The sequence below is a fragment of the Martes martes genome (genome assembly GCF_963455335.1).
Source record: "Martes martes genome assembly, chromosome: 4".
Classification (NCBI taxonomy): Eukaryota; Metazoa; Chordata; class Mammalia; order Carnivora; family Mustelidae; genus Martes; species Martes martes.
The window spans coordinates 89,749,980-89,774,085 of NC_137891.1; the positions used below are offsets into that span (position 1 = coordinate 89,749,980).

Sequence of the window (24,106 nt, forward strand, 5' to 3'; positions counted from 1 at the left end):
TTTTTTCTGTTGCACACATTCAAATGAAGAAAGGCAATACTTGATTTGTTTCACAGGCATTTCCTAGTTATTTATTAGAGACCTTACATTTGCTTGAGAATGGGATTTTGTGGGAGATACCTGGGGAAAATTACCAACATAGCCAGACCTGAGACTTCCAGATGTGAACGAGTCTAAAAATAAGGATGAAGCAACTTGTTTTGGCCAAAAGATAGCTCTTGCCTTGGAAGGAACACAATGTGGGATGTGTTTGTTAGGGGAAGTCTGTGTATACCTGAGATAGGAAGGTAGCTTGGTGTTGAATAAAGTTTACCTTCCAAGGATGTGGCAAAGAGGAACTCAGAGCCTAACTGTAAGAGACTATTTCGCCGGAAACCAGCAAACACAGTTTTGAGAATCTGGACACAACAGTTATAGCAAAACAAGCTTTATTTATTTGGCAGCCAGACAGTCACGCCCTCAAACTCCAGAAAAGCTGAAGTGAATTTACAATGATTTCATACACCAAGGTTCCTCCTACCCAAAACTAGACATTGATTTTCAAGGAAAGGTGATGGAAAGAAAATTATGCTTACCCAAGATATTCTCCATCCAGCAGGTATATAAATTTGTCTATCATGAGCCCTATCCAAAGGCTAACAAATAATTTATTAAATATCTCTGCCAAGTAATAGGGCAGCCATTGCAAGGGAAATACACTTGCCCCAATGCAAAAGGTTTAGTCCAGGGTTGAACTGACCTTCTCAAAATGGGACCTGGTTATTTGCTCCATGCTAGGCTATGGGAAGGAAGGTTGAGAAGGAATAACTTTACAAACCTGTTTGCCTACAACTGAGAACTAGAGCAAAGGGCTCACATGACTACTCATAGTTAAGATCGTGTCAATCAGAATCTGGCTGTCTTCACATCTGTGCCTCTTGTTCACTTTTTCTGGAACTAATCCTGTCCACAGCAGCAATAACCACATGACCGGCTGATACCCCAATCTAACTCTTAGAATGGACATTTGCTTATCTTGCAGATCCCTCTCTTCTCCCCAGAGCCCCTCAGAGACTTTAAGGAGCGGGAGGCAGAGGGATCTGTCTGAGAGGCAGTACAGTACATAATTAAAGTCACAAGCATTGGTTAGGAGAACTTAGAAGAAGCTGTTCAAGCAAAAGGAGAAGTGTAATTCATGCAAGAATTTAAGGGAGAAGCAAGGGTCAGGTATGGCTAGAGCAACAAAAAGGGGATCTTGGTAGAAGGGGAAGAAATGGTGTTGAGGACGTGAGGTATCCCAGACAGCCAACTACTCATGTCCTCAAGAGCCAAAGACTGTGCCAAGTCCAATGAGATTTGAGGAATGCTCATGTAGGTTCTTTTTGTTGGTCTCCTCTTTTTCTTATACAGGAGGTATAGAGGCAGACCCAGAGCACCTCATTTTCCCAGCAATTTCTCTAATAGCTCCAAGGAAGCTAAAATTGGAAAAGCCCAGCTACTTCTACAGAAGGACAGATACCAAATGATCCACTTTCTCCTTAATAAAAAGAGACTCACAGGCACAGTCCATGTAGGAGGTGTGATTGCTAAGTGTCACTGGGCAAGGTGGAGACACACAGGAGTGCCAGTGAGTGCACTGGGATCACTGTCAGTGACTTAATCTCTGAGGTCCAAGGCATTCAACTCTTGAGCTTGCGAACTGCTGGTTACACCTTCAGTGATGGCTGGTGTGAACAGTATTTCAGCCCTGGGTAGCAAGTTCTGAGGTTTGATAGGGGTTTGCTCTTGAAGTGTCACCTGCTGGTCACTGATGTGTCCCAACCTGGGTGGTCTGTCAGGTTGTCCAACAGACTTCTGTTTTGTGTAACGAGATTTCACCAGGACAGATCCCTGCTTTGGAAGCATTTCCGATCCTCTTGGAGGTTCTCAGCACTTTTCCTGAAGTGGATCTTAGGCCTGCCACCTCCCCCAGCAGCCCTCCGATGAATTCCTGTCTTCTGTGGTGTGTTTCAGATACAAAAACCCAAGAGGGGAACTGTCCATGGTCTTGTTGTAAGTAAAAATTCCTCTGAAGCTAGAGCTATAGGTGGTACATAGGGGCAAAGGTGGGAAGGAGGAGCAAGAGATAGAAGGGGGGGAAAAAGGTGGATTGGAGAGAAAAGTGGAGTGAGGATAGGGGTTGGCTGGCAACGTGGCTGGGAAGCTCAGGGAGGGCGGAAAGAAGACTGGGAAGTGGTTTTGATAAAAAGATATCTTCTTACTCTAGGCTTACAAGGGCTGCAGGAGACTACCAGACCCCAAAGGGCTATGAGCCTGCCACCCTGGGAACCCAGAACCTTACTTGGACTTACTTGCTGGCTACTGTGTGCAGCTTCCTCCTCGATGCTGTCTGTGAACTCGGTGCTAGCGTCTTCAGTGTCGTCCCCTGCAGCTGCACCTGGAAGTGAGTCCAGAAGAGAAAGGTGATTCCCTTCACAGGTGGCTTTCAGACAGCAGCTGAAATTACGCTTTTTGCCATCTGCCTCTGATTTCTTCCTTTCCCCATATGCATGGCCCCCCAGCCAGCAGGGCTGAAGGTGGAACCACTGTACCAAATCTGCAGAAAAGACTTATATCACGGATACTTTCCAATATTTAAGCTTAAGCCTTAAAACATTCACTGACTTTGACTGCACAGACCTGTACCTAAGGAGCTGGCTGTTAGATAGAGTGGTTACCCCCTCACCTATTTCCAGAAAGCCTGAACTATTTCCTGTCCTGCCAGCCTGGCTACATAACAACTTTGTTCTTTGAAACATGGGCCCAACATGACTAACCTTTTCTCCACCATCAAGTACTGAGAGGGTCCCTGATTTCCTAGGGATTAAGGGAGACCTGCTTTTCTCATCCTTTTCCATCTCTGGGGTCATGGGGTGGCCATACCTCTGAGGAACACCCCTCTAGGGGCTGTGTATTCTACAGAAGCTCAGGACTAGTTAAGACTCAAGGCACAGAATGGTTTTGGTGTTTCCTAATTCCTTTCTTTTACCTCCCCACCTCTCTCAAACTCTTGTTCAATGCCCCCAACATCTTTTGCCTGAAGGGTTTCTTATAGTTCTTATACTTCCAAGTGAGTTTTAATACATTCTTTTGTTCCTTAAAGATGGACACAGTCATCTGAGGACACAAACATCTATGTCTTGCACTAAGGGAGGAACAATAGCTGCAGTTTGTGGTCTGGGCAAAGGTCTGAGACACCGTTGACCAATAAATAGAACTTTCTGTAATTCTATGCATGTGCTGCCCAATACAGTAGACACACGTGGGTACTGAGCACTCGAAATGGGCTAAGGTGATTGAGGAACTAACTTTTTTTATTTAATTCAAATTTAAATTCAGCTAGGCACACAGGGCTCATGGCCACCACATTGGACAGAACAAAGCTGGGGCATTTCTTCTTCTCCATATCGTTATAATAAAAGACTGTCCATCCAATTTTAGATTAAGATTTGTGGCCCATATTACTGATTTCTTCTGAAGTTGGGGGAATTTATGATGGTTAATTCATTTTAACACCAAAGAAAATCTACCATGACAATCCCTGTGTCTACAGAACAGGTCTTATAGAAACTGCCTAAGTTCGAGAAACCTGAGATCTCATTCGGATTCTGGCCTCAGCAACCAACCTATTAAAACTCCTCTTCTGACCCCTGAGTGACCTGTGCCTGAAAGAGATTAGGTGGTTTGTCCACAGTTACACAGATAGTCCTGACAAGAGCTGCGCCAAGAAGTCAAGTCTCTGGACTTTCAGATAGAAGCAACTCACTGCTCCTTCTGGTGACAAATCAGATCTTTATCTTTGCTTCTTCCTCCAAGACCAAAGAACCTGCTCCTGAGCTCAGACATCCATGGATAAATAATGAGCATCCACTATCCTCTCTGCAGATAAGGTGAACAGGGGCAGCTCACACCTTCATTCCATCTCTTGTCATCTGCCAAGTTCATGCCAGAGTATTTGCAATGACCCAGGCCAATCTTATTAAAGTACTAAAAGGTAGTAAGCATGTTGCCCTAACAACCTAATCTTATGACTCATTCCATGAATGTAGTATTAACATTGGACCAAGTTCCTGTGCCCTGTTCAATAATGTCGTACCTACAAGAGGTAATTCCATCACTCAGATTGTTAGAGATTCCCTGGCAGACATTGTACAAGAGGGATTTCCAATACTTACTCTTTCAAACCAGCCCCAGAACCATCTCATTCACAATAGGAGCTGCAGAGAGATGGATGAACAGACTCCCTAAGCTTTGGCAACTCACTGAAATCCAGGATGCTAATTCACTTGTGGACATCCATATGTTACTATGCTAATTTTGGAAAATCATTCCCTGTACAACAGTAGAGATCAGAATCTTTTATTTTTTCCTTGCAAAGGAAATGAATGTCCCACTTAATGACAGATTAAGAAAACTTGGTTTTCACATTGTTTCTCCTCTGAGCTTCGGGCTAGAGAATGTTCCAGTGGTTGAAGAAAGCTCAGCTGGATGAGTTGAACTCATCTCCATTATTCTTGGGGGCTTGTGTGGCCACGCTGCCCCACATCCCAGGGGGATTCCTGGGCTAGGTTCCAGGAGTAAGGTTAAGGGACGATTGGAAAAAGTGACTATCACTGGTCTTGAAGGCTTTCATCTCACACGTTCTGCCCTCCACTTACCTTTGTTGGCCTTTCTGATGCCATGCCTGCATTTTAAGGTAATGTTCTCTCTGTAATTCACTCAGGGTCACAATACCATGGTTTTGACATCATCAGGAGTTAAATGGAGACAAAGTAGGCATGCCCATTTCATCCCAACGTTCTACTACATAGGAGTTTTGCTTTCCTCATTTGTTTTTAGCTAGTTTAGTCTGCTGTGGTTCCTTTAGGGAAACTTCAACAGTTGCTCAGCCTTTTACCAATTTGAATTAGAATGCTGAAGGCTGTGGGGGGAAAGGGCTAGAATAAAGGTGAAAAAGTTTTATAGAAAAAATTGAAATGAGTAAGTTATTCCACATAAAGCCCTGTAGGTTTACACTAGACACCTTTGTTACCATTTTTTTTTAATCAATGACAATAATTTCTCTTTTATGAGGGAATATCCTTTTCTAAACTTTTACAAGGCAACAAAATGCTATCTTCTGAACTAACTGGTGATGTTCTAAATTTCTGATTTAAATCTACTATACTTTATATTGGTGCACCTACTGCTTATTATTTGAGATACTCTGAAAAGCAAGAGTCTGTCGCTTCAAATTTAACTTTCTTCTCCAGGTTTTATATCCAGGTTAAGTTTTACACGTTAGAAGAAATTTCATTAAACTTTTTTTTTATTTGAGGCTTTGATGGCGGTTCCCAAATTGTGGTTTGTGCAAATTTCTACACTCAGACCCACATATGTAATGGAGGGCATGCCCCAAACTCCCTTTTAGATTTAGAAAATTATTCTCCACCAGCTGACTTGATAAAGTACACAGAAATAAAATACTGTAAATCCTTCTGTGAAAATCTGTCATGCACATGTAATTCTTTTAATCATTGAAACAGAAATGGATAGTTTTGTGGAGATTTTAAAATTGAGGATGGCATTAATTATTAAGAATATGGACCCTGGGGACACCTGGGTGGCTCAGTTGGTTAAGCTGCTGCCTTCAGCTCAGGTCATGATCCTGGGGTCCTGGGATCGAGTCCCACATCGGGCTCCTTGCTCGGCAGGGAGCCTGCTTCCTCCTCTCTCTCTGCCTGCCTCTCTGCCTGCTTGTGTGTACTCTCTCTCTGACAAATAAATAAAATCTTAAAAAAAAAAAAAGAATATGGGCCCTGGAGCCCAACTATCTGGGTTTGGTTTCTGCTTCTGTCATTAGTTCTGTGACTTTAGGCAAGCCACAACCTTTCTGTAACTCAGTTTCCTTACTTACTAAGTAGGGGAAACAGTGATATCCACTCCATACAGGTGTTCACTAGTGAACTTCAAAGAATTTGTTGTGTTTGAAGTGCTTAGAACAGTGTTTGGCATACAGTGTATACTCATTAAATATTGCCTTTAAGCATTATTATCATTGGTAAACTGACATGGTCTGTGGGCTGAAAAAAGGTGGCCACAGAACCTAAGTGTAATCTGCAGAGATAAATTTTATACTTAATGTTATAACTGGATGATCTTGATTGCACTTATCTGCACTTCCTTACTTATGAATTTCTGTTTTCCCCAATGGAAGGCTTGAAGTAATACTTTTGGTCTCTCCTTCACAGGACAGTTGAAAAAACAGAGCTGTCAGTAAAGTAGGATGAATTCCTTTGGACAGGTGCTTTACAAATAGGATTCAGAATCCTATTACATTATAACTGCCTTAAAACTCCATCATGTATGAATAAGCCTTAGAGGAAAAATCATAGACTGTTAATTCTTCAGTAATGAGCCCAAACTGGGTTTTGACAAGACCATTTTCTCTAAATTCTACTCTACAGTCATTAGTTTCCCCTTTAAGCTATTTTTATTCAACCAACAGGAAAGGAGTGGTATTTCCCACATAGTTACTCAGAACGTAGCAGAAATCCTATTTGACTAATTTTGAAAGGGGATTCAGAGAACAAAAACTGTACAGCATGAGCAAGCATGCGGTGCCAAGCCCCTGGCTGGTCTTCCCCTGAGCACCAGGCTCTCGTACCAGATGCTCTGGGACATCTCACCTTCACTCTTAGGCACCTGCCATGTGCTCATTATTACGAGAACTCTTCCATGTTCACGTCATGAGCCAACTAACTGTCCCTGACTTAAGTATGATGATGCTGTATGACAGAATCCAACAGAAAAGGTCTCCTGTCAAACTCAGCATCCATTCCCTTCAGGACCAAAAAAGAACTTTAAGCTTTCATATAGTCCTCCATAAGCTTCTGCTGAGAAGTAGAAGTCTTCCACTAAATAGATTCTGCTCTTGGGAGAGAAGTAGCTAGGAAAGAAAACTGGGGTCTGCGGCCGAGCTCCTGCTGTCTGCCGAGACCCTTTACCGTGTAGCTTGGTCTATAGATGGCAACACCTCTCAAGCAGCTTTTCAGCTTGTACTTTTTCAGAAAGCAGTTTTCCGGGGGACTGACAATTCTGTAATGTCAAGGAGTTCCTCCTGCTCATGGCCTCGTTTCTTTTCCTCAAAGAACACAAGCAGCAGGCCTTTCCAGGAACATTTGGGGGAGGAGCACCACCCACCATTAAAAGCTGACTCCTCACACCTCCATCCTGCTTACTACTGCTCTCCTTCAGCAAGGAGAACAAGAAAGAGTTTTTAAGGGAAGGGAGTTCATTTCACATTTTGGGGGGAAGAGTAATGCTGTTTCTTTAGTCTCACTTCCTTGAGAGAAGAACAATCCAGGTTTCTTCCTTGTCCCTCCTCTAGTTAAATAAATCACAAAAGCATCCACTCATTCCAGAGCCTTAACTTTGACTTGGATTTTTAGTACTGATTTTCCTATAAGGAAACAAACAAAAAAGACATGAGCTTTCTCTACTTCTCTTCTCATCCATCTTTTCAAGAATGAAACCAAATGGTTACTGTTTGGCCTTTGATACTTTTATTGGATCAGTAACAATTTTCTGTGTCTCAACTAGCTGAAATTCTAACACTTATGTGTTAAAAAGAACACTCTCCACTTCAGCACAAATGTTAACACAGTTTAACATTGAGAGAAACGAATTTCCAGAGGAAAATATACAGCTTATTTGGGTGGGAAAATGGTCCTATAAATAATCTAATGCCAAGTTATTGGACATTTAACATGTCACTTCCTTCTTCATTTAAATTGCTATGAAATCGCTTTACTTTTTCTCAACAGCCCTACGATCAAAATTTTAAGTGATAGAAGTAAAACTGCTTTTATTACCAAACTAATACTTCGTGGAAACAGAAATTCATGACTTTTAGGACATCCTTGTACACACACATGCCTCTAAAGTTTACAGACTGAGAGGTTGGTATTTTAGAGCAATGGTTTTGGTAATTGCAAAAGGAAGCACTACAGATTTATGTTATATACTAAAAGCAAAGCTACATGCATGCACTAGACAATTATGAGTTTTTAAAGGGAACAAAGAAACCAATTTAGCTCATCTACTTAATACCCCTGTTCTTCGTATAATTTTCTATCTAAGATTTTCTTGCCGAACTTCCGGTTATATCCTTCCAGCTTTGGCAAAAGGAAAACAGTATGATAAATAAAAAGTTTATTTCTGGAATTTGACATTAAACAACATAAAGGGAAAGTAATGCAAAAAGAATCAGTACATCACTTTGTAAGTTTAATCATTCTTTTTTGAAATCCGGTAAAATTCATATTGTCAGCTTTACATGTTGTTTCCCTTCCACTTCTCATCCTCTACTGGAAGCAAATTACAATGTAAGTTTTTTATTTGGGAAACTCGGCCTGGCTCATGTGATTACATATAAAGAAGTTGAGGACTTACCTTTTGTCAATACTCAAACTACTTAAAAGCAACATTCCTGTCTTCTAATTATAATAAAGTTGTTCAACAAAGTTATTACTCTAAATGTCTAGTGAGAAGATGTCTTAAATCCATATTCGAAAATGTTGTAAGACTCAAAAACTATTAACCTACAGGAATCACTCTGATATATTGTCCCACTCACTCATTCCTTCTAATTTTTATTACCAGGTTGCTTCATATAAGCTCCGTATTCCTAGCTACTCTTCCTACAGTACCGATGGTTCTTCATGAGCAAAGGCAGAAAAAAAGCTCTCTAAATTTTAACCTTAAAAGAGAAAATATTCTATATGCTCAGGTCTCACATGATATTAGTTTCTGAAAAAGAAAGCCAATTTTGTTTAATCTACCTCTAGTACCATTTCTACAAGGCAAGATGGAAAGGGGACTGTCAGGGCATGGTTCCTACCATTTCTTCCTAGCTTCATGGGACCGATTGTCACATTTCCCTGCAGGGCATTGGCTCCAGACCTGTAGAATTACTACTGAGGCCCTAGTTGAAGAGGCAACTTGAGTTTTTCAGGGACATCAAACTCATGTTTTTCATATTAAAAGACCATGAGGGGCGCCTGGACAGCTCAGTCAGTTGGGTATTTGCCTTCAGCTAGGTCATGAACCCAGAGTCCTGGAATCAAGCCCAAGTTGAGTCAGGCTCTCTGCTCAGTGGGGAATCTGCTTCTCCCTCCCCCATCCCCCTGACTTGTGCTCTTTCTCAAATAAATAAAAATAAAAATCTTCAAAAAATTTAAATAAATAAAGGACCACAGAACCAGAAAACAACAACCTTATCCTAACAAACAGGAACTAGGGTTTGCTAATACCAGCTGCCCAAGGAAAGCAAAGGAACTGAAGTATTGTCCCTTTAGGGTTTATAGTCCAAAGGGACGTGACCATAGGTAAGTCAACTTTTATTCCTCAATGAAAAGAGCAATTTTTGGTATAGTCTGATCTGTTTCTCCTTTCCCTGATCAGAGAATCCTAGATCAAACTGGAAGAGAGACAGAACTAACATCAATTTTCCTGAACTGTTTTGAATCTGTGAACCAAACTTCCCAGGCCCACATTCCAAATTAGCATAAATAGGCATCAAAGTGGAAGGACTGTTAGGTTTAGGAAAGGTCTTTTATCTGTCCCATGTCACTTAGGTATAAACTGTGCAAGGAGAATATACTAAAGAGCCCTCCAGGAAACTTTTTGTGGCTAGGATCTAATATCCTGGAAAGGTCACAATTTTCTTAATCTTTATAGCTCTCTTACTGTATATAAAATGACACTGACAAATCTTTTTAAACTATGAAAAAGGAAGTAGAGGTACCAAAAATATGCTGCTGTCTGCAGTGAATGGAGAAGCAGGTGTGGGTGAGATTCAGGATAAGAGCACACCTACCAAAGCAAAAGGCTGACAATATTAAAATAGCCCAGTAGTTCCTTTCCAAAATAATAACTTGGCTAAATAGCTTACAAGAAAACAACAGAAAACCGTTGACTTTTACTAAGCACTAATAACCGTCAGACTTCTGCAACAGAAAAGCGTTTAAGGGAACTATCGATCAAAAGGACTTCCATTTCACTCTTTAAATAAATCTTCCTGGGGGTCCTTTTCAACTCTTCAGCTCTAAGAACTACAGACTTCATCTCCCTTAACTCTTACAACCATTACTTTGGATATTTGCTATGATTCAAAAAGGAAATATAAGTAAAAACAAATCTATCAATATGGATTTTTCTCAATTTAAGTTCTGTGCTTCTAATTAATCATGACCTAGGTTTAAGTCATTCATTTCAAGACGATTTTCTTTTTTTAATTCAAGCACAAGGTTCTACAAGCCCATGATGCTTTCTCTAAAATTACTGTAAGGCTGAAAAATGCCTGACGAAGATAGAATAATCCAGTGAGAGAAAGGGTCTGTGCTCCCGGAAAGAGAACGGAATCATACTGTATCATGGTAAGTAGAATTCCATGAATGATGTGGCCAATGACAGCATCATCTATATGTGGGTTTACAGAAGAAAATTCATCAGAGCAGAGTTCTCTAATAAGATGCCAAATCACCATACAAAATCTTTAGACTAGCAAACTCTCTCCAGGTAAGCACAGTTGGCAAGCCTCATTCTAGGACGTTAGTAGCAGATTTTAGTCACATCTACAGTATCAGGATCAACCTCTTAGTTTATCCTTTGCCACAAAAATCACTTAATTATCTAAAATGTTTCCCAAAGACCAATATTAAGGGTGAGTAACTGTAGCACAAGTCAGTCTGTCTCTTCAGGATCCAAATTAGGATCAGAATTCACTTACTTTTTCCCACTAATCTATTTTGATCATTTTTCAACAGGAAGTTGGGTTTCTCAATATTCATCCAGCCGCCTTAATATTTCTAACACTTAGTAACAGTCCAAGATACCAAGGGAAATTCCTACTCTTGGAGGATTATAGAAGCAGGAGTAGTAATTAGAAATTACTGTAATCACTATAAGCCATTAGAACCCAAGAATCACCCACAGTTGAATCTTAACAGGACACTTAGAAAGCTTCCTTGGTCTATTAGCAAAATTAAGGAAAAACACTTCCTAAATGTCTTATAATCATACGGCAGACTAGTCTTTGTTGGGTTGACATTTTTGTAAGTTCAATGACCCTCTCTTTCCTACTAGAAAATTACAGAAAGTTTTGTGCAGGCAAAGTTCTCTAAAGATTAGAAGACTAGGAATGTGGGTGGTTCTGCTTACGCTTCCTATTGCTTCCTTAAATGACTCCCCACCTCAAAGGCCAAGAAAAGGGGAAAGCATTTCATTAAGAGGAAGGCTTATGGCTATCAATCTTTTGCAAAATACGTCATCAGAAAACTCCAGGGTGTTTCTCCAGTAGAACATGTTCTTCCTTGTCCACTTTGGTTTGACTGCTGTTCTATCTGTTGTTACAGGCATGGCTAAGGTTACAGAAAGCTAGACAGAATTTAGAATGTAAGGCAACCCATGTCAACACATGAATGTGAAAGAAATTAAAGAGTCATGTGAATAATGGAGGGAAAACAGAAATATCGTAGTGTGCCCCCTTGCTGAGAAAGAGTACTCTGTCACTTTTATGATGCTGGAGAGCCTCAATCCCTGTTCACTTAAGTCCATGTTAAAAACCTGAAATCTCAGCTTCTAATCTAGGAAATTTATAACCAACAGAAATATGAAACCTCATGGTGTTGAACCTGCAAAGCTCCAAAGTAATCCTGACTACTTTTTATACTCTTGACTTTTAAGCAAGCAGAAACACAAGCTCCAGAGCACCCTTCCTCGTGCCTGTCATGCTGCCATAAGAAAGCACTCAATGACCCAAACCTATGAACCCAGATTGATGACATTTCTTTCTAAACTATTCTAACAACACTTCAAAGCCTATTACTTATTTTAATGGAGTAATGTTTAAGCAGTAAAACATGAAAAAACATAGGACTCCATCTTGTGCCACTACCAAATCTCTAGCTGCAATAAGTAATTTGGTGAAATGCTGAACTTAAAAGGGAACATTACATTTGAAATGACCTTTTTACATAAAGAATCGTGACTCTGAAATACATGTGGGAAAGCCTCAACCCCTGTTCCCCAAATTCCATGTTTGAAAACTGAAATGAGTTTTTATTGAAATCATGTTCTGACTACATAATACTCTTGGTTTAAAGGAAAAATATTAATGGAATTTAATCTGCACCTAATCTAATTTCACTATCACTATTATTCAATTATCACCTCTGGAACACTCTCAGAGAAGGTTTACTATAAACACCTGAACTGCCTTTGCCTCCTCTCACTGACTTGACCCTTCCAATACTTGTAGTCTGCTATGGCAAGACTTGGCTTTGATTACTTTCTGATAAGGATTATACCACTTCTGCAAAGTCATTCCTATAAAGACATTTAATCTCTTTCTCTTTCATCTTGAAACTTTTATTTGATTAAAAAAATTCATCTCACTCAAAGAGCAGGAGTTGGCTGATGGCAAAAATAATACACATGCATGCATTTATGACATGATATGGAACATATGGAATGGACGGTGAGAGCAGGGGAGGAATAAACTTTATTGGCCCAGGGGAAGAGATGGGGGAACAAGGAGGGGCCAAGGAAAAGAGTGAATATGGGTGGGAAAACTGAAATGGAATGCTTTAAAAGGTACACAAACACTTTGTAACCTCCACCACTCAACTCCAAGATGGTATGTACAGTGCCATACAGGTAGACTAAAGTGAGTTTCACTCTGTAGTTGATGCTACTTGTAATAGTTCTACCATTAGCAAGTCATCATTTAATTCTGCCAGAGTCAGACAAAGCTCTCGGGTTAGTGCAAACAAGGTTTTCCATCCTGGGCTGCAGGCTGACCCGCCAGTGCTCAGAAGGCATGCTTGTGACGAACTCGCACACTTTCCAGTTCCCCACCTCCAATGGCGGCCAGGGTCTCCAGCCTGCTTAAGCGCTCCAGGCTTCTTCCAAGAACTTCTTCTAGCCGACTGCGTATCACCTGGGCCCCTTCTAGTTCCACCTGCAGAGTTCGGTCTCTCTCGGAGCTGAGTAAACATGCCACATGGAAGGAAAACGGATTAGCCACCAACTATAATGAGTCTACATATACTTCCAAAGAGCCATGAGACTTTCTAAAGGAGGCTCTCTAGGACACAATAAGTAAACACAGTCTTTGTTTGGGCACTGTTTTCCTTCACTGCAGATAGATTAGCAAGGCCGGCTCCTTTCTTTAAAGCTTGCCACTATATGCTAGATTGTGGGCCAGAATCACATAAAATTATAGATCCTAGGACTTATGTCTGTATAGCCAACATAAGAGAAATTTCACTTTTCGATGAGTATTAGTTTCTGAAAAAACAAAATCCAGGAAAAACTACATGCAAACTGAAGCATTACTGAGCCAAGCAGAACTGCTACTGAAGATCTGTGTTCTCTCATTTGGTAACCAGACCAGACAGAGCTCTGAAAAGGAATCCGGCTCACAGAGACTAAAGATCCAGAGATTCTGTAAAAAGTAATATAATCAACTGGTCCTTATTATATCTTTCCTCTGCCTTCATTTACCTGAAGTAGAAAGAAAAAGAATGCTTAAACTGAACAATCACCTAGAAGAAAATGAATAATAAAAAAATAAAAATTAGGAAAAAGAAAAAGGGACAAGGGGAGAAGGCAGAATGAGAAAAAAAACAAAGGAAATATAAAATGAACCAGAATGATATAATATATATGACCACAAATCAAGAAGGACAAGCAAATATATTCACCATGATGGCTATCAGTGATCCTGGGTTGATATCAGCCATCGTGATAAATATATTTTCCTCAATGATATTGGTATCAATACCGTTTATATCCTCACTCTTGGAATGGAACAGCCCTTACCAGGACATGAAGCAGAGGAAGGAAAGGAAAACACTGAGTGTTTACTGTACACAAGGCATTGCTGTAGACACCTGAGAAGTGTCTTTTGATCAGTGTGTAGTGATATGAGATAGGCACTACTTCTGACTTAAGACTTAAACACTAGGCTCTGAGATGTCCACAAACAACAAATGACAAACTAAGTATTCCTAGAAATTGTCTGGTTTTTTTCCCTCCCTGCTTTGAGATCATAAGCATCTGCACCTGAAGAGGAATAGAAGGGTAAACACTGCCGTCACTCTCCTACCTCTCTGGATGGGCGTGGAACTTCACCAGACTGCTATAGAGCTGTCTCTCTGCTTGCAGAGCCTCATTGAGCCGACTCCGTTCATCCACCAGCCCTTCGAGCATCAGCAGTAACTGAGGAAAGAGTAGAAGCAATATGCAGACAGACATGAGACATGAAGCCACAGCGGATCCTGAGAAAGCAGCCAAAGGAATGGACTTGCATGCACGAGGACCAAAAAAGTTCACTCTCTTCCTACTTGCTTAAACTTTCTATTATATTTTACAGTTTTCAAATCAATGGCACATTATTTTTTTTTCTAATCTTTACAACTATAGGGCAGAAGTCAAACATGAGAGCAAGAAGGAGGAGAGAGACGCCAGAAGCACAGGGAAGAGCTGAGAGAAAGGAGTGCAAGGGAAAGGGAGGAAGGGCAGGAGAAGACATACAGCAGGACTTACTGGTATTCTTCATTCACTCAGTAAATATTTACTGAGCACATTCTATGTGCCAGGCTCTGTTTTAGGGATAGTGGGTGGAGGGGACACCATCGATCACAGACCTGTGTCGCAGTGAGCCCTATAGTAAGTGCTGTACAGAACATGAGCCATGACACAACACAACCAGCAGAGAGGTCTGTGTAAGTGAACAGCTTGACTTAAAAGCCAGGACTGGAGTGAAACGAGTAGTTTGTGAGAGAGAGGATAACAGGGAGCACAGGCAAGTAGGTCTTTTTTAAAAGTCTGGCACTGAAGAGAGGTCAGCTACAAGGTAGTAGCTAGAAAGGAATTACAAATGTTAGGGGCACTTCTTGCTGAGGCTGACCAAGGCGAGGCAACTTCAGAGCAGAGATTTTCTATGAAGCTCCATCAACAGACCCCTTCGGAGATCACTGAGATTGACAGGTTTTCCACCATTTGTTCCACCGTAAAAATGTTTATATTCCAATGACTTACTTGTTGTCTTCGATTTCCTAAAGTCTCTTGACCCTGTGATTCTACTGAAGCAACTTTTTCCCGAAGAAGTAAGACTTCTTGGGTCAGGCGTTCCATAGCTGGTATGTCTTCAGGATCAACCAGTTGCATCTGCAGATCCTAAAAGTCAAGAAAAAAACTAGTAATAAAAATGTGGGGCACCTGGTCAGCTCAGTCAGTGGAGCATGCGACTCTTGATCTCGGGGCTGTCGATGGCTATCTAGCAGAGGAGAAAAGGAATGTAAACAGTCTGCTGTACTTGCAATCGGAATATGGATAAGCCATATGAAACAGTACATTCTTTGTGAAATTTCAGGAATGCCAATATAAGTCAGAAAGAATACGGTGCTATTAAGAAGCTCAAACTGAAAGTGCATCAAGGAACTAAGGACTGGCCAAGGGACTCAGGGTATCCAAATGTCGTTTGAGGATGCCCTACAGGTATCCTGAGCTGTAATCACTTCCAAGGATCTTGAGAGAGCTGGGAAGGACCTTTATGAGGTCTTCTTTAATCTGTATGTTCCTGGTCAGGGACTCCATGTCAGCGGCCTGCACCTGCAGCTCTTCCTCTTGCACGGCCACCATGGACTGTAGTGCAGAAAGTTCCATCTGTGGGGAGAAGAGATCCTGGAGTCAGTGTGCAGAGGAAGCAACATCTGTCACATTCACATTTTAACCCTGAGGCCAAGGTTCTTCCATGTTGTATCACCATCAGCCCATCATGCAAGTGCCAACTACAAGATGAATAGCGCTCGACTGGGTCAGATCAATAAACCACGTGGTGGGGTACCAAAGGGTGTTCTATGGGACGTGGTAATGGTAGCTTTAAGGATGTCCTCCACTTTAATTAGCACTAGAAAATATTTCAAATTTGTTTAATGAGCTTATTACGCTGCTTCAAAAATGAGCAGATGGGTGAATCGTCCCACCAACCCTACAGGATCACTACTCTACTATTCCCCAGTTCACAGAGGAGGTGACTGAGGTGTAGAAAAATTAAGGAGTCTGTGCAAAGTCACAGAGCTAGGAAGGGGGAGATCCAGAATGTGAACTCCCCAGGAAGCAGACTCAGAACTCGAGGTTATAATGACTTTCCTGCAGATTCTACAGATCCATATATCCTTTATAGTAAGGGCAAGTTATTTGTAAGTACACACTGTAAGGAACTCTTGGTGGGGGGTTTTACTTATTTATCTGTCAGAGAGAGATGGAGGGAGAGCACAAGCAATGGAGCAGTAGGCAGAGGGAGGAGGAGGCTCCCCACTGAGCAGGGAGCCCAACACGGGGCTCCATCCCAGGACCCTGGGATCACGATCTGAGCTGAAGGCAGAAGCTTAACTGACTGAGCCACCCAGGCATCCCCTGTAAGGAACTATCTGGAGATAATTAAAGGAAATAGGTGTGACAAAGAAGAGAGATGACACACAGCTAGTTTAAGGTATAGCCAAGCTTCCTAAAGAAAGCAGCACCTGTTTCTTTAAGATATAAAATATAAGTTATAAGCAGTAAAAATTTTACTTCGAATTCCACTGATGCTGATAGTTCACTATATGGGCTGGTGATGATTTATAACTACTCAAAGTATTTGATGCTCTGGGCTCCTGTGGCATGTTAGGAAGAAATGCTTCTCCTCCCATTTCCTTCCAGGTTAAAGGACCTCAGTTAATATAACTCCTGACCTTTCTCCACTCCCTTTAGCCAGCGCCAGGCAGGGTAAAGGACTTATCTGAATGGTATGTTGGGGAAGAATAAACCAGGCATGCTTGACTTAGCTCCAGCTTTCTTTTTGGGAGGCACCTGCCTGCAGCAAGCCTGTTTTTGCCACTGCTTCTCCAAGAGCAGGCTCTTCCTTATCATGTAGAGTGGTCTGCCAAGGCCCAGTGTCACCTGTGATTAGGCAGGTAAGTCTACCGATTCTGGGAAATTGGCTAGCAGGCCTGCTGATTCTTGCATTACATTCTCTACTTTATCAGTAATGCAGTCGATAAAATACCAAACTGTCTGCCATTACCTTGTTTTATCTCTCCGTTTGTTCAGATCTTGGGTATGGGAAATGGAGTGCTACTTAGTGTGCCTCTTCAAAGACCTCTATCATTATATAGCCAGGTATTTGCTCCATAGAAGAAAAATTCAAACACGAGGAAGAAAACATTATTACAGCAAGATAAAGGTCTCCAATCAGGCAGACGTGGGTTTTGGGTTTTAAATCTTGGCATAATCTCCTTATGAGGCATTTACACTGAGCTTCAGTTTCCTCGATCGTAAAACGGAAATAATACCTACCTTTTAGGGCTATATGAGAATAGAGAAAATGTATTTAAAAGCACCTGGCAGGCAATCAGTGAATGTTAACTACTACTACCACTACTACTATGACTTCACAAGAGTAGGGGGAATGCTTAAAAAAATCAAGAAAATCAACTTGGCTTTTGGTATACATCTAGTATCAGAGGGCATGGGATAATGTGTGTGTATATATACACACACACATTGAACTAAGAGGTTGGTAATTGATTAAGGACACAAAAGTAAGCAACACAGCCAAATATAACTCACTCAAAATAACCATTCATAGTCTTATTAATTTTATGATCCCCCAAACAGGACAGAACCAAAAAGTAACACTACTCTCAATCAAGTATATATGAGAAAAACAGGAACAGCACATGGAAACCAAAATCTCCCGACATGAATAATCAGATAATGACTAGGGAGAAATCCCAAAAAAGGGGAGCTAGGGGATTTTTAAAACTAGTATTTGCAAATGCCACACAATTTCATATCCTCAAAACTTGAGTCATATAACAGGAGGCTGGTTATAAGAAGAAATATAGTAATGAGAAGAGAAATTAAGAGGTACAAGATAATTTCACCATGAATATGAACACAGGTTTTATATTCTAGATCTAACTCTGGCTAAGAACAAATCTGAGAAGCCAAGTGACTAGCCAGGTAAACTTCATGTACTTTTGATCCTCCAAAATAGATGCCCTGGTAACATAAAGCTTTTTAGTTTTAGTAGGTAACTCTGTCCTGTGGCCCTAATACTTCTTCCAAACCACAGCTGGACATACAACTGCTGTAAAGGGAGAGAGAAGGAGAAGGGATTCTGTAAGGCCAAGAGGCCTCTTCTAAGAAAATTCACGAAAACTCTATTGCTAGAAATACAGAATAATGGAAAAATGATCTGTTCCAAGTAATGACTTCTTGGCAAGTATTTTGAGTCACAAAAGACCTGAATTTAAATCTTTGCTTTGGTATGTCTTAGTTACATGACAGTTCCCCACCTCCATGGTTTGCTTTCGTTTTGTTTTTTTGAGAGAGCTTGCATAAGCAGGTGGGGGAGAGGGGAAGAGGAAGAGAGAGAATCTTCAATCTCACACCCTTGAGATCATAAACTGGGCTGAAATCAAAAGTCAGACGCTCATCCGACTGAGCCACCCAGGGGCCCCTCCCTACCTCCACGTTTAAAAAAAAAAAAAAAATCAGTGTTTTACCTTCTTCATCTATAAAATAGGGCCAATATCACCTAGTTTGCAGAGCTATAAGCTTTAGTGCTAATTTAAGTACCCAGAATAGTACACTGCATATAGCAAGTACTCAATGAACATTATCGATCATTCCCAAAATTCCTCTGTTCCATGTTTCTAAAGTAATTTCAAGGATCTAATGTCATAAGTCCAAGCAGCAATTATACAGTATGTCACTTTTTCACCAGTTCTTTACAACTATTCCAGTCTGCAATGGGTAGAGAAAGTGGTCTTTGCCTTTTCAGCACTTGAAAGTTTAATGGTCTCCATTTGTCAAAGAGCATCTTTTGAGAAAATGTATACATAAAGCAATTTCTATTTTTCTCCAGAAAAGAAAAAAGACTTACTCTGCATCTGGACCTAGATATTATACTTGGACAACTATACTCTTTGAAATATAAACTATTTTGGAAGAAAATAATAGGAATTTTGAAATTAGGGTCACTAGAACACTCACCCGACTTTCTCTTTCTTTTTTAGCCATGAGTTCAAGTTCCTCTTTGGCATTATTCAATTCTTTTTCCAGCCCTGCAACTGTGTCCAAGTCTCCTAAAAATGACCACATAGCACTCATTTTAATCACTCTAACGTCGTTGACTCTGCTGCTTTGTTTGACTCTGCTGCTTTGTTTCTGTGGAATTTAATCTGAATAAACAATCTCACGACAACAAAAATATATGCACAGATTGTTCATTGCAGCATTATTTGTAATAATAAAACACTGAATCAATCAACATGCCTATAAAAAGAAGATTGAATAAACCACAGTATATCCATGCAATAAGGTACTATATACAACTTTAAGAAAGGATGAGGAAAATGGTATGAACTGATATGCAGTAATTTCTAAGAAACATTGTTAAGTAAAACAATTTGGGTACAAAAGAATACATCTAGTGTAGTCTGTTTTATATTAGGAAAGGGGGAAATAGGAACACACACATACACATCAGATATAGACATAGGACTGCTCTCTTACTTTGCAAAAAGAAACATAGGAAGGGTAACCTAGAAATGAAATTGGTTGCCTTCAAGGGAGGGGTGAAAACCAGAGAGAAATGTTAGGGAAGTTGATGGGCCTTCTGAGCATACTTTTTTATATATTTGAATTTCGAACCACGTTAATGTTTTATTTTTAATGTGTAAAGTTAGTTCAATAATAATGGGGAAGAAAAAGCCTAAAACTGAATATTAACATAAGTAAATGAACCTATATAATAGATAATATAAGCACCCAGAATTCAAAAAAATTAATCCAAATAATTTTTGAACTCACTATTCTAACTGTATACCCTCAGTGGGAGATAGTCTAAAGATTAAGAAAAATAAAAGAAATCTTAAACATTATTTATAGACTTATTATTGATAGTGGTACTCATGTAGCAATTCTAAACTACTTCTATGTATTGTGCAAGTGCGTAAATATATTCATGATAGAGGTAACCAGGTTTCTCAAGGTCAGAAAAAGGGCAGATACAAATACAAAATCAGGCAAAGAAAGAACTTGTGGTGTTAAATTAGAATGAGAGAAATCAGTATCAAATACAAACACAGACCCCTTAGCTCTGTTCACCTAAAAGGGCCTAAAAGCAAATGATACGCCTGTGGCTACGAGCCCATCTCATATCCAGATATTAGTACATAAATGCCATTACCCACTTAACCAACTTCAAGGAACCAGAGCTCTTTGAAGTCACGGGCAGTTCCAGGGCCAGGGCAGGGAAAGGGAAAGGTGATCACAGAACACCTTATTGTGGCAGCAAGTGTGGAAGTGCTGAAAAACTGATAACAACATACCGAAAGGACAAAGGAGTAGCTTGAAGGGGCCCCAATTGGCCAAATTGGGGATAATTTGGGCATCAAATGGAATAAAGACAGAAACAGATAATAAAATTTTTTTCTTAAAAGAATCTATTAGAACATGTTGTTATTTTTAAAAATGGAGTGGGGGAGACTAGGGAAAGGGTACCTCTTTATGAAAGAACATGTGCTAATTAATACACAGGAAGAAATTTTAGAAATAGAAATCACTTTTTTAAACCTAACTGCTGCTTCGGGCAAGGCTGACAGGATGCTGGAAGCCCTGGGTGAGTAGCCATGGGGACACGGTCAACCTCTCAGGCTGCTGGGCGGCAGGGAGAAATGGGAGAAATGAGTCTTCGTAATGCAAAGGTCTGGCAGATACGATCTTAACTAAGGAAAACACAAACTGCTATCATATGCTCCTGATGTGGGTGCTGAGAAAGACCTCACCCTTGCAGTCTTGCCAAAAATGCTGAACTTGAATCGAACCATGAGGAAACAATCAGAGCCAGATTGAGGTCATTCGCTGGCCCAGAGTCTTCAAAAATGCCAATGTCAAAAAAGACAAAAAAAGGCTAGAAAACTGTCCTAGACTAAAGGGACTAATGAGACATGACAACTAAATGCACGCATGGTCCCAGAGGGGGAAGACCCAACCATCGGGAACATTCGTGGGACAATAGGAACTCTGGATATGAACTGTACGTCAGGTATGAGGACTATATCAAGGTTAAATTTTCTGAATGTGATAATTGTACTATAGTTAAGTAGGAGAAAGCCCTTGCCCTTAGGAAATACAAAATGAAGTATTTAGAGATGAAGTGTCATGATATCTAAGTAATTTTTAAATGGCTTAGAAAAAACATTCGTGTGTGTGCATGGGAAGAAATAATGCAAATGTGGCAAAATGTTAATGGGGGTGAATCTTAATAAAAGGCTTTGTGGATATTCACTGTACGATTTTTACCACTTTTCTAGAAGACTGAAATTTGCAAAATAAAAAATTGCAGAAAGGTAGTTTTTTTGGAAAAAAAAAAAAAGGTAAATAGGGAGTAAATTAAACAAATCCAGCATTCTTTACCTTTGACTAACAAAGTTTTCCTGAGAAAAAATAACTACTTACATGACTTACCTATGGAATTCCATAATACCTTACACTATAACAAAGACACAAACTTTTTATTCTTTTTTTTTTTTTTTAAAGTAGCTCCATGCCCAACCAAGCATGAGCCCAACACGGGGCCTGAACTCATGATCCTGAGATCAAGACCTGAGGAAAATCAAGAGTTGGATGCTTAACTGACTGAGCCACCCAGGCGCCGCCTTGCATCTTTTAGTATCATTTAAAAAAACATAAGTTAATTCTCCAAATCCACGACCTTTCTTATAGCATTATAATTACCCCTTCACTGGGCGCCTGGATAACGCAGTAACTTAAGCCTCTGCCTTCGGTTCAGGTCATGATCTCAGGGTCCTGGGATCAAGCCCCGCAGCGGGCTCTCTGCTCAGCAGGGAGCCTGCTTCCCCCGCCCCGCCCTGCCTGCCTCTCTGCCTACTTGTGATCTCTGTCTGTCAAATAAATATTTAAAAAAAATAATAATAATAATTACCCCTTCACTAATTATGGTGAGCCCCTATTTCTACAACTCACGGGGTAAATCTCTTCCTTGAAGCTACCCTAGATCCCAACCTTTTGCTCTGCGAAAGTCAGAGACTCTAATACCCAGCACTCATTTAGGTTTTGCTCATACTCTTCCCAAAATTTGTTTGTTTTTAGGGAGTTCAAGGCCTACAATCATCTCTTAGATGGCTGTGATCTTGGCAAATAACTTAACGTACTCTGCCTCCCCCTCCCAACACTGTAATACAGGTTAGGTCAAGATACTGTGATTAGCCTCGGCCTGCTTGAAAGACACCCAGGAGAAGGTGTCAGCCCTGTGGTCCTGTTGTATAGGTCTCGAAAAACTACCTCCTACATTTCTGAACCCCTGCAAAGCTATCTGTTAAGAATTATCAGGAGGCAGTTTCACTGGGCCAAACTGTGTACCCAGAACACCAGTCTCAATTCAACAAAATAAGGGTAGTTCCTTCTAGAAGAGACATGTCTTCAGACTTTCAAGGGAAATCTAAACTTATTTTTTTCCATTAAGGTAGGAAAAGAGAGCCTTGGCCAAACCTATTAACAGAGTTACAGAAAGAAAAGACAGAAGATTCCTTAGTGAAATTAAATTTGATACTTACCTAATGAGGACCTGGGTATACTGCTATCCCCTTTGGCAGTCAACGAAATGCTATCATCTTTGGAGGGTATATGCACTGAACCCTAAAAATCGGAAGAGTCAAGGGATTTAGAAAGGCACGGAACCACGATCACAATGACAAGGACCTGGAATGTTCTCACAATTTGGTATTAAAATGACCAGACTTATGCCTCTAACAGAAAAAGGCAGTTAGCATGAACATTTACCTAAGCCTGTAATTCTTACTTGATCAGTCTGTTCTCCAGGATGGGGGATGCTGGAGGTAACTTCGGTGGGTTGGTTAGAAATGAGGGTTTGGGACACCATGAAGTCCTTCCCTCCTAGATACTGGCGCAGGGCCTGTAATTCTGAATTTCTTTCCATCAGGGCTCGTACCATCTTCTCTGCAGCAGCCTAGTAAGGAAATCACACACCCCATTAGAAAGATACTCTAGAAAACAAAATTTGTGTTCTGAAGTTATTCGTTAAAAGACAATTGTTTATGAAAAGCCAGTGGGGCCCCCCAAAAGAGTTCCCTTGCTTTCAGTTTACAGGGAAAAAATAGCAGATGAGTAGAAAGAAAGTCTCTCAGAGGAAGAACATTGGAAAAACTGAATATAACATACCTATTACAGATCAAACAATCTGAAATTGGATCTGCCAGAACTCTATCATGCTAAGTTATTAGATTCTGGTTTGACGTCCTTTACTCTGGGATACATGTGCCTGTGGCCTGGATGTTCTTTACCCACGCATTTGTTTGGTTTGCTCCCTTTACATCTTTGCCTACTGATACCTTATCGGATTGGCCTCCTCTGAATATCTTGTCTAAAACAGCCACCTTTCTCTACTCCCAGTTCTCCCTGTCCAGCTGTTTTTACAATGCACTTACCATTATCTGATATATGTTCATTGTCTATCAACCGGATATAAGTTTCCTAAGGGCAGGTTCTATGATGTTTTCTACTGAATCACAAGAGCCCAGAACAGTATCTGGCACATAATAGGGACTCAATGCACATTTATTGAATGAATCAATTACACAGAAACATTTTTATCAGACCATACAATCAGGAGAATCTGAACCTCAAAACCACCAAACCCAGTTTATTTAATTTCAAATCCCAGTTTTCTAAGACAGATGATGGCACAGTAAGGAAAAGATTTAGAACATTATTTGTGACCATTACCACACGGAAAGTCTGCATTTAATAAAAAAAAAAATCTGGAAACAATAAACTAAGACTAAAATTACTGGGGGTAAAAGATGATGAATCAGGACTATACTAGCCGCACCAGCATCCACTGTTTCTGGGGATAATTACTACTGCTTTAATGAGAAGCTGAGCTCTTGTCACAATTTCTAAGGGAAATAAAAAAATAACCTTACATTTTTAGTAAGTAAAATTT

At 40.4% G+C, this 24,106-nt stretch overlaps 1 protein-coding gene across 9 annotated transcripts in view; it reads right to left on the reverse strand.

Moving 5' to 3' along the window:
• The window catches only part of LOC308342466 (myomegalin-like), a 177,126-nt gene that overhangs the window by 41,008 nt on the left and 112,012 nt on the right, over positions 1–24,106 (reverse strand). For 6 of the 9 annotated variants that reach the window (XM_080802904.1, XM_080802899.1, XM_080802900.1 and 3 more), the window contains 8 exons: positions 22,943–23,110; positions 22,698–22,779; positions 19,111–19,202; positions 15,616–15,732; positions 15,106–15,243; positions 14,171–14,283; positions 12,919–13,046; positions 2,331–2,416 (listed from right to left, as the gene is read on the reverse strand). In XM_080802904.1, coding sequence (XP_080659030.1) covers positions 2,331–2,416; positions 12,919–13,046; positions 14,171–14,283; positions 15,106–15,243; positions 15,616–15,732; positions 19,111–19,202; positions 22,698–22,779; positions 22,943–23,110 — 924 coding nt within the window. Of the gene's footprint in view, positions 1–412; positions 2,060–2,330; positions 2,417–12,416; positions 13,047–14,170; positions 14,284–15,105; positions 15,244–15,615; positions 15,733–19,110; positions 19,203–22,697; positions 22,780–22,942; positions 23,111–24,106 lie in introns of those variants that run through there. The other 3 variants (XM_080802902.1, XM_080802903.1, XM_080802901.1) reach the window with 3 other exon arrangements.